The sequence below is a fragment of the Ascidiella aspersa genome, chromosome 9, assembly GCF_963924565.1.
Source record: "Ascidiella aspersa chromosome 9, kaAscAspe10.2, whole genome shotgun sequence".
In the NCBI taxonomy this organism is placed as follows: Eukaryota; Metazoa; Chordata; class Ascidiacea; order Phlebobranchia; family Ascidiidae; genus Ascidiella; species Ascidiella aspersa.
The window spans coordinates 6,602,989-6,616,326 of record NC_139455.1 but is presented as its reverse complement, the minus strand read 5'-3'; the positions used below and the strand labels follow the sequence as shown (position 1 = coordinate 6,616,326).

Sequence of the window (13,338 nt, the reverse complement as noted above, 5' to 3'; positions counted from 1 at the left end):
CTTGAATTGGACGTAATTTACAAATACCTTGACTTAAGTAATTTTAAATGACTTATTTACGATACCGTTTTAAGGCCTAGTTTTTAATACAGCGGCATACCAACAGCTTCAAAAAATATTTGGTTTTAAACCTATGTGAGTAGTAAAAACACTTTTAAATTAAAATAAAAGTTTCTCACAGCGAAGAACGTAAAAAGACTTATAGATTAAAATCGATTTGATGTTGCTGGAAAAGAATAACTTACAAAAGACCCTATATAATTTAACCTTACCTTCATCTTTGAAACTATACGTATGACCGACAAGCTGCATGTAATACCATTAGCGCTACGTATCCAGGTTAACCCCAGGTTAAGGACCACTATGGTCCAAACTTAAAAAACTTAAAAAAAAACACAACGCAAACGGACTCTATGGTCATTTATTGGCAACGAAGCGTCCCAGGCGCAAGTTATAGGCAGTAACAGGAACAGCATCCGACAAAAATGCAACAGAATAGAACAGGAGAAACAAAACACGGGCAAGATAATACTAGAGAACGGTAAGGGATTTTAAGAAACGGAACGCAATCAACTTACTCAGGATAAAATATTTTAAACGCATTTCTAAATTTTGCGAAAGCTACCAAGCACAAAAGCTGTAAGATAAGTAATTACAACAATTTTTGTATATTCAAGGTAAGGAACTATTGGGGCAACACGGCCTTAACTCTATAGTCACCGGAATAATTTTGACTGTCTACCTTTGCTTAATAAAAACAATGCGATTTTGCAAACAAATGAAAAGTGCATACACGTACTATTTCTAACCCTCAAAATCGATTTTCTTATAAGATTTATATCTGGACCTTAGAAACTAGTTAGGTAGTCCTAAGGTATGTTGTTCAAATTACTACAGACGGTAGTTGAAAACTCAAAACTTTGGTACAGGAAAGCGGGGTATACGAAAGGTTTTGTGTTTGTCAAGTTCACAGCAACAAACACGTTCACATACGAGCAATGATACTGAAATATCTGCAAATGTAATAATCCAATAGGAAGAACACATTGTTTTCTGAAAAGACGCAAGAACAAGCATTTAAAAATCGAAAGGCAACACGCGGGATTGAACAACAACAAAAAAACAAACAAAAAAACAGAAAAAAGGTGCTTTTGTATTTACGGAAAAATGGAGAAAATAAAAGTAAAACGTCGGTAGTACACAGCAATAAACTCAGGAGCGGGCACGTTATGGAAAACTCCACCTTCAGATTATATAAGTTTGAACAACAGTAGTGGCATTCTCCTCAACAAGAATTCTCCACACTAAATTTAAGGCAATATTTTTTAAATTGATCTTACAATAACTGCAAAAAGCGCTGAGTTATCGAATCGCGAAAATTCGGCACCAAAAATGCGCATCAAGCGCGCGTTTCATAAATAACCAAAAGTCGAGCGGTCCAGGCAGGCCTTGGTCACCTGCGGCCCGAACCGCGCTCGGCCGGGGGCGTTATGCGGAAGCCGCGCTGCTCGTGCGCATGCGCAGACTTGCGCGCGTGCCTGGATGACCTTGATCGGTGACCTCGCGACACGTGACAATCGCACGCGCACGGATTGGCCACGTGGTGATGATGGTGATGGTGAATGTGCTGGACTCTGCCAGGCGAATCGGCCTCAACGAAGGGCAGGTAGCCGTCGACCAGCGGAACCCCGGCCGGGTCGCAAAGCACCAGTTTCCATGGCTGGTCTTCGGCGTCCACGTGCTGGCATAACAGACAGTCGCCGGCGTCGGCGTTCGCATAGGGCAGCGCAGTCACTGTGATCGGCTCATCCAGCGCTGTTAACAAGGTCGCGTCATGAGGAGTCATCGGAATGACCAGCGACGCTGAAGTGGCCAAAGAGTGGCCGGCCGGGCTACGGCGGTGGCCTGACGAGTCCGTGGCCGTGCTGGGATCGCGCGACTGCGACGAGGCGCGCCGCACACGCTTGTGCGACTTTCTTTGGGGCTTTCTAACGGCGTCGGCGCACTCATCGTTGCGCGAACACCAAATTGCGGGACTTGGAGCCGCGCTTTCCCGCAAAGCGTCCGACGCGTCCCCGAGGTTTGCGGCGGCGGTTGCGGACTCGGTCACAAACGAAGTGTCCGAGCACTCGACGCTGCGTTCTTTTTTGCCGGTATGTTTACCTCCGCCGAAGAGGCTGTCGCGGCAGCGCGCGTAGAAACGGCGCCAGGAGGTGACCGTCTTGCCCGAGCAAACCCACACGCCGTTGGTGACACCGATTAGCAGCATCATTGAGTACTTGACGATGAAGACGGCGAACTCTGGTTCCGGGGCGCTGTAGTTGCACGCGGCACCGCAGTTGTGCGCCTTGGCCCAGCGCGACTTGTTGTGCAGCTCGTAGAAGTAGCAGGCGAGGAGGGCGGCCGACGGGATCATGTAGAGAAGTGAGAAGAGCCCGATACGGTCCATGTAGCGCTCCAGCGTCAGCGTGTCCCGCTCTTTTCCGCCCTGCGGGTCAAAAGTTGTTGCAGTTCGTGATTGTGATTGCAATTGTGTAAAGAGCAGGTATCATTTTGAACATTTCGAACAACTCTTTATCCATTTTTAACATCAAGCCCTCTGTATGAGCATTGATATTCTTATTTTTTTATTTAAATTTTTATTTAGTTTAAAATATTTTTTGATTTTGTTTTTAGGCCAACTTCTTTTTTGATAAATTGCAACTTTTCAGAAAGTAGTTTGCAGCGTTTTAAAACCTTTTTAAGTATAGAAAGCAGCTCTTATAGTTTGGTGAAAGCGATCGAAATTCATGTATAGCAAACTAAATAAAGCAAGACTTTCAAACAGTAGACGGCGGTGTTATATAAACCCTTTGGAGTGTTAATTACCCACGCAGAGTTGTTGTAGATCAGCAGCAACTTAATTAGTGAGTTGAGGAGAAAAGTTGTGGATGAAATGTGATTGCAATCCAAAAAAAATTTTGTTTTGCATTTTATTTATATTTAAAATTTTGCTTGACTTTGATGGTTAATGTCAGATATGCTCTGAACAAGATGACAGCTCTTATTGTTTGATAAAAACTATAGAATTTTCGTTGAAATCAAAATAACGCAGGGCTACTCCACCACAAAATTTTTCAAGATGAGCAGCAACTTAATTGAAGACTTTGTAGTTAAGTTTGGCTATTTTTAGTAAATGAAATTACGCCCAGACAAATTAAAAAGCGATTACTTTTATGAGTTGATATAATTAGAACATCACAGATAATTCGGTTTTTAAGCATGTCGCCTTCGTAATGCTAATGCTTTGTCTTCTTCAAGTTCTTTGTAATGGGCTGGTTCAACTTTCATTAACATTCGTTTTATTTTAGTTGTAGGCAAACTTGTTTTAAATAAAAAGGCCAGTCAAACCTCTACAAACCTTTTGCATCGACTTCCTCATCCGGAAGAGATTGATGAATCCCAAAAGGAGGAAGAGTCCTCCGAGACTGAGGTAGACGAGGAGCGGAGTGGACACGAATCCTCGCAAACTCGCAGTATCCTGGTTGCCAACGTAACAGATACCCGACAGCGCATCGCCGTCCACTGAAGACATGGCGAGGACCTTTGAAACAGATAATAGTTGAGTCAAGAGACATTTGGTAAAAATGGTCAAAACAACTCTTTGCAACAAAGTTACTGTGACTAAAATAGCTTGGTACTTGACGGTTATGGAATCTAATGGCTTTGACGTCGGGTATATGGTTGAACCAAAATACCTTGCACAGAGTAACGTTCGGCAGTTCTCAAAGAGAACCACTTGGTAGTTTAACATATATTTTTTTTATTTTTTCGACTCTTTTCCTGTAGGTTTGTTTTAAGTTTTTTTTCTGTCTACAGGATTCTTTGAAGCAATAAATAATAAATAGAAACCACCGGTTTAAAGTCTTATACGTATTTAGTTGAACAAAAATAACTTTAACCTATAAACGTGTGTTTGAACAGAAGTCATTCGACCGTCGCCTAATTTTTTTTTTTTAGGGCTGAATAACTGTAAGGCCTGACGATGGAGGCCGAGTATAAAAATTTGTGTCGAACTTTTTAAAATTGAATATTTGGTAAACGCAAGAAAATAAATAGCTCAATGAAAGAAGTCTGTACAAATTTACATTAAAATTTAGTAGTAATTTGCTTCAAACGACATTTTAACTGAATTTTATCTTTAAGAGGGCAATATGCCACTGGCTGATAAAATTAACCATGTAGTTTAGTGACACCGTGATTAGACTTTGGTAATGAGAATGTTGACCAAAATACTGTAAGCGTATAATTGGCCCAAACGACCTTTGGAAAAAGTGTGGCTTATCCTCGAAAAAAAAAGTTTTGTGTCAAATAGAGTATAGAGTAGGGTAAAATAAAAAAAAGTGATTACACGGACAATGCACATGGTGGTCGACCAAATATTGATCACTTTCTTTTCGAAACCTATTTAGAAATAGTAAAACCGCTAGCAGGCGATGTTGAACAATCCAAGCCGTGCTTTAAATCAACAGTGCTCGGTTAGGTAAACAGGTTTGTCTAGGTAAAGTGACTACTTCATTTTAGGTTTCAACTATATACACAAGAACTAGGCACGTTAGAAATACACTCTGATGCTCAGCCGGGCGAAAATATGACTTCGTATAAATGAACTCAACGTCCCATAAAAGTGTAAAGGCTGATTTTGTGTTTTCCAAGCAAAATCTCTCACCGTTATGCTTTTAAGCGCTGGAATGATCCAGGCAGCGGCGTGAAAATAGTTGGAGTAACTCGCAATGGCCTCGCTGCCCCGTTTTAATCCCGCCGCCAGAAACCACGTCAGGGACAGCACTACCCACCTGGATAAATACAGCAAGTTAAATCTAGCAAAAATGGAGTATATAACGATAGTTTACAAAGGTGTTTATAAAAGGAATGTGACGATGTATGATAAATGTTTTATTACAGTATATCTAAAACAATATTGAACGAATAAAATTACATTTGTGTCTTTGTTGGCTAGGAAGGCGAATTTATTTTAAGCAAACTCGCTATATACTATATTTAATATGCGATAAACAAAATTATGGGATCGGCTATGTATGTCATAGCAAAGCGTTAAAGTGCAATCTGATCCGACTAGGCGACTTTAGCATTTCTACAAACAAATTAACACGGAAAAAGGCGCTTTACATGTTTAACTGCAAACATGCCTTTGGGTAATAAGTTTCTGCCGTTGACAACAACATTACATGTAAGCAAATGTGATTAAACTAAATATAGTTTTTGCGAATTTGCTTACAAGAACCCGCGTTCAGCAAACCTATATGTTGAGCTAAGATTAGAGAAGTCACAACAAGTTCATTGCCAGCAGCCTTAATTTAAATACGATTCAACCAAAAGGTTCGTAAATGCGATGTTATCGAAACCTTTTGGGCTTGGCAATGATTAGAAAGCCTTGGTCAAGCGGTGATAACAATCATCGGACAAAAGGTGAAAAATGTGCAACTGCCTTCTTCGACTCTTCAAACATTGAGTTTCACACAATAGAAAAATCCGTAAAAGTCTAAGTTATGGCTTGGCTGAAAATGTAACCTGCGTTGTCAACATTGCATTTGATTTAGAACTCTGCCTGTTGTTAGAGTGAACACTAAAACATTTACACAAATGTATGTACATTTCTGACCACCCCTACGGAAGTCGTAATCTTGTGCAACCATTAAACCGCGCAGATAATATAGTATTTAGAAAACAGCCTTCATTTCAAAACGACTTGTTCTTAACTTTTTAAAGCAGTTGTTCTCAACCGGGGTGCCGCGGTACCCTGGGGTGCCATTTGTAATGCTTAAGGGTGCCGAGAGATATTTGTGAATCTTTAAGAACCTGATTTTTGCTCAACTCTTACAACTTTTTTTGTAAAGATTAGCGTGGAATAAATCTAGAGTTGATGTGTGTTTCTCCAGTTCCGTTTATTGTGACATTCTAGTAAATGACCTACGAAAATCTTATAGAAATGCCGCAATCTATTTGTTATTTCTGAGGGTGCCGCTAGCCATAAAAGGTTGAGAAACACTGCATCAACTAAACTAGGAGCAAACTCACCAGAGCGCTCCAGCCATCCCGAAGAAGTAGATGAGAAGGAAAACGATGCTGCAGAGAAAGGGTCCGGTTGTCTTGTAGAGGACATGGTCCTGACTCCAGGAGCAGGCCACAGCGTCGTGTCCGGCCACCACCCTGATCAGGAACCTAAAGGATGAATGGAAGTATTGATTAACTCGTTTGCACACTACTTTCAACACATCATTTAAAGTTTTTCGCAAACAACCGTACTCTATAAACATCCAAAACAAATAAAATTTAGCGACAATTTAAGAAGAGCAACAGAACCCATGTCATAAAAACATAAAAACTATTTTGAACTTCGTTAATATGATGATTTAACTATAGGCTTAAATAATTCCCTGATCCAGCACAACCCGCTCACCCAATGCTGACGAACATGTAGCAGGCGGAGAGAAAGATGACCGGTCGCTCCGGATAGTTGAAGCGCTGCGTGTCGATCAGGAAGGTGCAAACCGTTACCAGGGTTACCACGAAGCAGACGATCGACCAGGAGGCGATCCACGACTCGGCGAACCTCCGTCGCTCCTCACTGAAGTAGGGAGAGCGACATGGGATCGCGCAGTTCTCCACTCCGCCCGTGCTCACCTGGAGATCAGAAGAAGGGGTGTGTCAATGTTATACTCTCCGTTCACCTAACACAGGGATCGGTAACCTTTTAGCTAAGGGAGCCATAAAAGTTAAATATACTCTTGGTAATAGTAAATTGAGCAGGGCTGTTTTTTATATCATTTCAAAGACAGAACATAATAATCAAGTCACATATTAGCAGGAGCGTAGCTAGCGGCGGTGGGGTACATATATCCCGGGGCGCCAAGGTACAGGGGTGCCAAACTGAGGCTTACAAATGCCAAATTGTGACTGTTTCTTCGTTAAATACAATATTCTAATAACAACTTTGTTTTTTCGTATAAAGCAAGGTATATTTTGTAAATGTGCCCATTTTATAGTTCGATCCGGGCGCAAAATACCCTGGCTACGCCTCTGCATATTAGATATAATCTTCATGTAAAATAGATAGTTCTTTTTGCGTTTCTTTAGTAAAATTTCCATCAAAGGATGAAAATTTAATTGGGTTGTTCCAGGAAAGGAGTTCAAATGTTTGGTATGAAATCTTATACCACTGATTTTCCTACTTTTATAGCTTCAAGAAAACAATTTCGCGACGAAAACAAAGAATATATTGCGTTAACCCTACTAGAATTTCCGCTAACTTACTATGATGTCACATTGTCACAATAAAGAAAACTGAAACAACACAAGAAACTGCACACTTGTATAGGAAAACATCATATGATTTTTTGTACTCTAATCGTACACATAGAGTTTGATTAATAGGCATAACTATAGAACAAAATGAGATTCTTAAAGATTCCCAATATCCCTCGGCATCCTTCCAAATATTTTGCAACTTGTGAACAGAAACGTAACCACATACCAAGTTGCACAAAGCGTATTGTGAGTTTACGAGTATAGTGACGTTAACGCACTTTGTATAAGCAGACCCTAAACGCAACAGGCGGTAAATGGCACCCCATTGGCGCGAGTTAAATTTAACCAGCGGATTAGGTCTAATGTAGCTGGGTGGATTACCAGAACATGACGTCACGAGGTTACGAACCGGTCCCGTCGCCCAATTCTTTCAGGTGCCAATCAACGGCACGACGTGATAATTCGCGCCCGACACACCTTCGAGCGGCCGCGAAAGGGTCTTTCAAACCCCCTGCGGTTAGGGACTTGCAGGAAACAGTGTTAAATAGCGTCGGGCGCCGGTTTGATCAAAGGCGGCGGCCCTAGAGTGCCAGGCCGAGCGAGGCGCGCCAAGTGCGGCCAGACCGATCTTTACCTTGGCTGGGGCGAATGGGATGGAAGGCAATATCGTCGGGGTTAGACGGTTCACGTAAACAGCCCGCCTTAGAAACGCGCGACCGACTGAAGGGCAACATTCCAGACTCGTTAAGCTAGTTAATGAAGGCCGCTTCGAAAATATACAGCGACCGCATTAACTCTGGTTTTGAGATATTTTCGCCTTTCTAGTGACTTTGCCCAGTGAGAACCACTCTATAAAATATAGCCCCTTTTAATTTTAAAGTGAAGTCCTGCAATCCGTTGATGAATGGACAACACTAGAATGATACAAAAAATGTGTTTAAATAAATTTGAAAATTTGAAAATTTGAAAAAAGCGAGAAGCTGATACTAAATATTGCTATTAAGCCTGGAAAGATAGCATCTCGTATCTATGTTAAACTTATTATTGAAACACACCTGTGGTGGTAATAGTCCACATGATGAAACACTGCCTTTTGATGAATTGAAAACTAGTCGAAATAATTAGTGTGCGATTTAAAGCGATGATTTAAACAGGCTAAACTGTTAAATGAATGGCGGATGTGCGGTTCTTCGAAATTGTCTTTAGTACGGCAAAAAGGAAATGTTGTTTCACGGTAAAGGATGGCAATTTGGTTGAGTTGATTTAGCCCAAGAATGCGAGTTTCTTTCTCGACTGGTTATCTATGCGGCAATAAAAATAACACGACGAAGGTATCCGCAAACACTATACTGAATCAGGGCTTTTGCGAGACGAACAATAGGCCTTGAATTCCGCTTAACGTATCATTTTAACCAACAACGGCCGTGGTATGGGCATATACAATAATATATACAGTTTTTGAGAACAACAACAAAATATTTGAAATCTAAGGTCAGCGAAAATCGAGCAGCAATCCAAACCAATTGTATGTGTGTACAGAAGGGCATTTTACAATCCTATACACCGGGCATATTTTAGGGAATCGCAGTTACTGTACCGTTTGTTTTTGCCCTTATTAACTTTAAAATAAAGCAGGGTCGTTTCGATTTCATTTTAGATTCTTGATACTGAAACAGTTTTTCTGCAACAGGTAAATTTCCAAAAAAATGCTTCTGGTTATTCTCTTATGCACAAAATCTATTCACATCTTAAATCGCTGCTGCTGTATATATAATGATGAGTCGCTTTGTTCTGTGCAAGCCGAGCAGATAATGTGTTTTCGGGTTGTGAATGATCAAGAGCCGTAAACGTTTTATTTGGAGTTATACACGCGATTTGCAACGCTTTAGCAATATAAACTCTAACCACGGTTTAAACCTCTTTGCTGTACAAATGTCGCACTACAAGTTCAAAACCTAACATTTCAGAAAAAAAAAAGATTATGAAAACGTTTGTTTTAGTTCCGCTCCGGCAATCAAAAACGATGCCTGTCTTACACAAGACAAAATAGGGTCAGTCACTTTTTTGTGTTTTAATATTGTTAGCCACTTCCTTGTTTTCACGACCTTGCTGTAAGTTTACTAATCCTAAAAATAACCCCGTTATTTATCCAAGCTACCTCTATTTTTTCGCTGGACCGCGAGTTATTTATTTTAATTCTAAAATGGGACATTGCCATAACATTTTTGAATGCGATTCTCAGCGTGACCAAAATGTTACAACGGTTAGACTGAATCGTATTATGAGAAAAAACATTCCGAAATCTCTAATCGCTGATTTAGCAAGACGAACAATAGCAGTCCAAGACACGGGACGAAGGCGCGATGACAGACGCATTATTTCGTCACTATAAAAAAGTTTGAACAATAACAAAAGGCCAGCACAGAAATGTCAGCGCAGACAATTGCGGGCAATGTTATACAACCTCAAACCGGGAACCAAAAGATGTTTTCTTTGCCCGGGAGACAATTGGATGCAATGTAAACGCGGAATGTAGCAAAGTTGTGTCTGTAGAAGCGATTTTACGCGTCGCGGCTTTCGTCAGTAAACCCCCCGATCGCTTTTTTTGTGAAAGTTGTGTTCTGGCTGAGGAAAGCTAACGACGCGTTTCGGGGTCCGTGTCAAAACAAGCGTCTTTTCGCAGCGGGCGACTTTGTAGCGCTGTTAGTGCTACTGCCATTGCTGCTGCTGGTGCTGCTGATGCTGCTTGAAACGTACACTTCGCGTGCAGGTGTGTACACAGTGCCCGGTGACAAACGCACACGTCACGATTGTTTGGGGCCTGGTCGATTTTGCGGTCTCTGAGAGGTCAATGGTTTTCCCGAATCAGCACCGCTCTGCCGACTCAGCACAGAAAAGTTGTTCTTAGTCGGACGATTTTACCAATTTTCATAGTTTGACGTTTAATTGTTATGACAAAGACATGCAATTGGCTTGCCCTAATTATGACTTAACCGGGACTTTAGTTATTTCACAAATGACTTGACTGTGTCTTAAGTCATTTCGAAATAACCTGTACACAACACTGTAAATTTGCATGTAGCCAAACATGCTACACTGGGATAAACACTATTTACGAGAACCATAATATAATTATGGTACTTACTTACTTAACTAACTTGACGTGTATTTTAGTTAATTGTTAAGCTATAATTTGCAATTTAGGGTGATTGTTAAGTTATAATTGCATAGGATTCTGTAACATGTGTGACGCGTGATTGTTTTTATATCGCAAGTGTTCTTCTAGCTCAGTGGTTCTTAAAGATGGGTCGCGAACTGAATTATTGCATCATAAGCTTTTCACGTGGCTTCAAATCTGCAACCTGGATTATTGCATCATAAATGGTTTTATGAACGTTTTGATGGCAGCCAGCTACAGTATAACCATGGCCAACTGCAGTAGCTGCTAAGACTGGTGTAAGCTTTTAGTCACCACAACAAGCCACGCTGATATTATAAAGGAAAAAAATCAGTTTCACCAATCACACTAAAATAAATCAATCATTTGTTTGTAATCAATCATTGTTTCATAGATCTGTGTACTACATTTGGTGGTCTGTGCCTTTTTTCCATTTCATGCATATCAGAAAAAGTACATTTTTTGATGTCTGAGGCTTGGGTCGTGAGATGTTCTTAAAACTCAGATTTGGGTCGCGCTCAAAAAAGTTTGAGAACCACTGTTCTAGTTTCACAAGCGTGTGCTCCACTGCTATAAAGCTTTTTCTCAAAAACTATAATTGGCGAATAAACATAAAAGTTGATTTTTGTGATCTTTCATAGTTTTCCAACCTGTGTAGTGTGATTGACAAATGAGCACCAAATTTAAACCGAGATCAAAGTGCAAATCAGCTGTTAAAACCTATTTAAAAATCGCCGCAGCAAAGGCCTTTTCTGATTAAGTGCTGGAACAAATAACACAAAATAGCCTAAATAGTCATATTAGGAATTTCAAAGCCAATAGAAAATGAGTAAAAAGTTATTCGAAACGTTCATAATGATACCTTATTCTGCATGGGCTTTGATATTCTAATAACGTCTTTCTACCACCTCCAACGATTATACCCCAAAGCCTAAATAGCGTTTCCCAAGGTTTACCAACTCAGAAAATACGTCAACCCAATGTTAGAAAGTGACGACTATACCTTTTAACAGGTGAAGCGTACGGGGTCGGATCGGGAAAATCGAAAGGTTTCTGATTCCCAATCAGATCACGCCTATATAGAAGTGCAAGGCTGAGAGCACGCATAGGAAGTTTACGAAAAACGTGACCGCCTCGCACATTCGGTAGCCCCCTGGTGCACTCGAACCGGGTGTTTGCCCGCGTGTCTTCGAACGCCTTTCAGTCCGCTGATTTATTGCGGACGCTTGTTTATTACGGGAGACCTGAAAAACGCGCGCGAGACGAGAGCGCCTTTCTCTAAGCCGTGCGCAAACACGGTGAAGCCACAGGCCGCCATTGTCTTCGCGGCCTAGTGTATGTTGGGGGGAGGGGGCGATGGGTGAAGACCCCAAAGCGCCCGGGAAAGCAAATAATCGCGCCAGGGTGACGACACGCTAAGCCCGGGGCCGTGACGCCCCATGCAGGCAGCCGTCGCGATCAATCAGCTGACTCTTCGTCAAACATCAGCAACGAAATAACTCTCCCGGTGCCGAACCGTTGCTTTTGTCGCTTTCCCGCTAAATTCGCAATAAAACGCCGATGGGATACTGGCCAATGTACCCGGGGCCTTTTTGCCGGCGCTATACACTTGACAATCGACGGAATTCACTGCCGCCACAATATAGAAGCGCAGTTTGGCAACATACAGAACAAGCAGTTCATGCCGGTAACTGAGTCCGGAGGTTTAAATTAAGTTACACGTAGTTTTCGAAAAAAAAATCCTAAATCTACGGTCACTGGTCAGCCTATTGTTTAAAAAGTCTTAATTTGTCACTGTTTTTGTTTTATTGCAATTTAAGCTCTCTTTTCTTTGCTTTATTGTTGAATTTTCGATCAGCAGTATTTTGCGTTTGAAAAGTTAGATTTGAAACCGATACTATAACCAAGTGTCGGGTCTGTCCAGGAAACGACTGTTGACCCGTTGAAAGAAAGTGGAAAGGAGATAGCCTCGAGGTTTTCCCGATTTCCGGACTCTGACCATTGCCACATTGCTATCCACAGGAGCGTGCGGACCTCAACCCTTTTTAAATAGTCCCCGGAAACGACCCCCAACCCGAGGCTTAATCTCTCAAATGGGCTCCCTATAATCAATCATAAGGGGGCTTGACGACTTGACGTGTTGCCCAACCACACACAAAGTCAACATGACCCCGAGCAACCAGTACCAGTATAAGGCGCCAGCTGTTAGGCTGCTGCTAACACAAGGGTCGCGAGGTGCAATTTGGCAGCCCAGTCGTGTACCCGAATAGCACGTTCTTCAGCTAAGAGGTCTAAAGGGCGGCTGCCTAAGCTTTTAGACTTGCTTGTTGGTTTTCAAGCCGGGGCGTACAAGTGTACTTGCAGCGGCAGACAGGAAACTAAAAGTCCTCGACCGCCTAGCCTTGCGTAACACGGCAGCCGCCTGCCGTCGTTTACCCCAAGCCGGTTTGCCAGGGCGCGAAACAGACCGCCTTGTTTTGACTTGCACGTCGCTCAAATGCTACAGCAGCCCGCTCCTCGGAAATAGGCTGAATGGGGAAATAGAAAGGCCGCGGTCTTGTGTGTTTTCCCTTCGTGGCCGCAGCTGCCGTTTACGCCAAATACGTGGACCGCTAACTGGGCCGGGACCTTTGCGTATTGGGGTCGCAAGGATCGCGAAATGCGTCTGTTTGTGCCCTGTCGTTTCGAATGGAATTAGGGCCTGGTCTGACCCGCACAAGCTGTGTAGATTTAAGGTGACAGAAGGGTTTGCAAATCAGCGTAAAAGTAGACCAAAGGCAAAAGATTCGAAGTATTTCATCATCTTATTTTGCTTGGGGTTAGTATTTTTTGATTTCATGAGCGAAACAAAT

The 13,338-nt window shown here is 41.9% G+C and overlaps 1 protein-coding gene across 1 annotated transcript in view; it reads right to left on the bottom strand.

Moving 5' to 3' along the window:
- Positions 1–431: 431 nt before the first annotated feature.
- The window catches only part of LOC146132091 (frizzled-8-like), a 30,240-nt gene continuing 17,333 nt past the window's right edge, over positions 432–13,338 (bottom strand). Inside the window, exons 4-8 of the mRNA XM_083396656.1 lie at positions 6,461–6,684; positions 6,079–6,222; positions 4,709–4,835; positions 3,401–3,583; positions 432–2,488 (exon numbers count right to left, since the gene is read on the bottom strand). Coding sequence (XP_083252782.1) covers positions 1,454–2,488; positions 3,401–3,583; positions 4,709–4,835; positions 6,079–6,222; positions 6,461–6,684 — 1,713 coding nt within the window. The 3' untranslated portion in view covers positions 432–1,453. The remainder of the gene's footprint in view (positions 2,489–3,400; positions 3,584–4,708; positions 4,836–6,078; positions 6,223–6,460; positions 6,685–13,338) is intronic.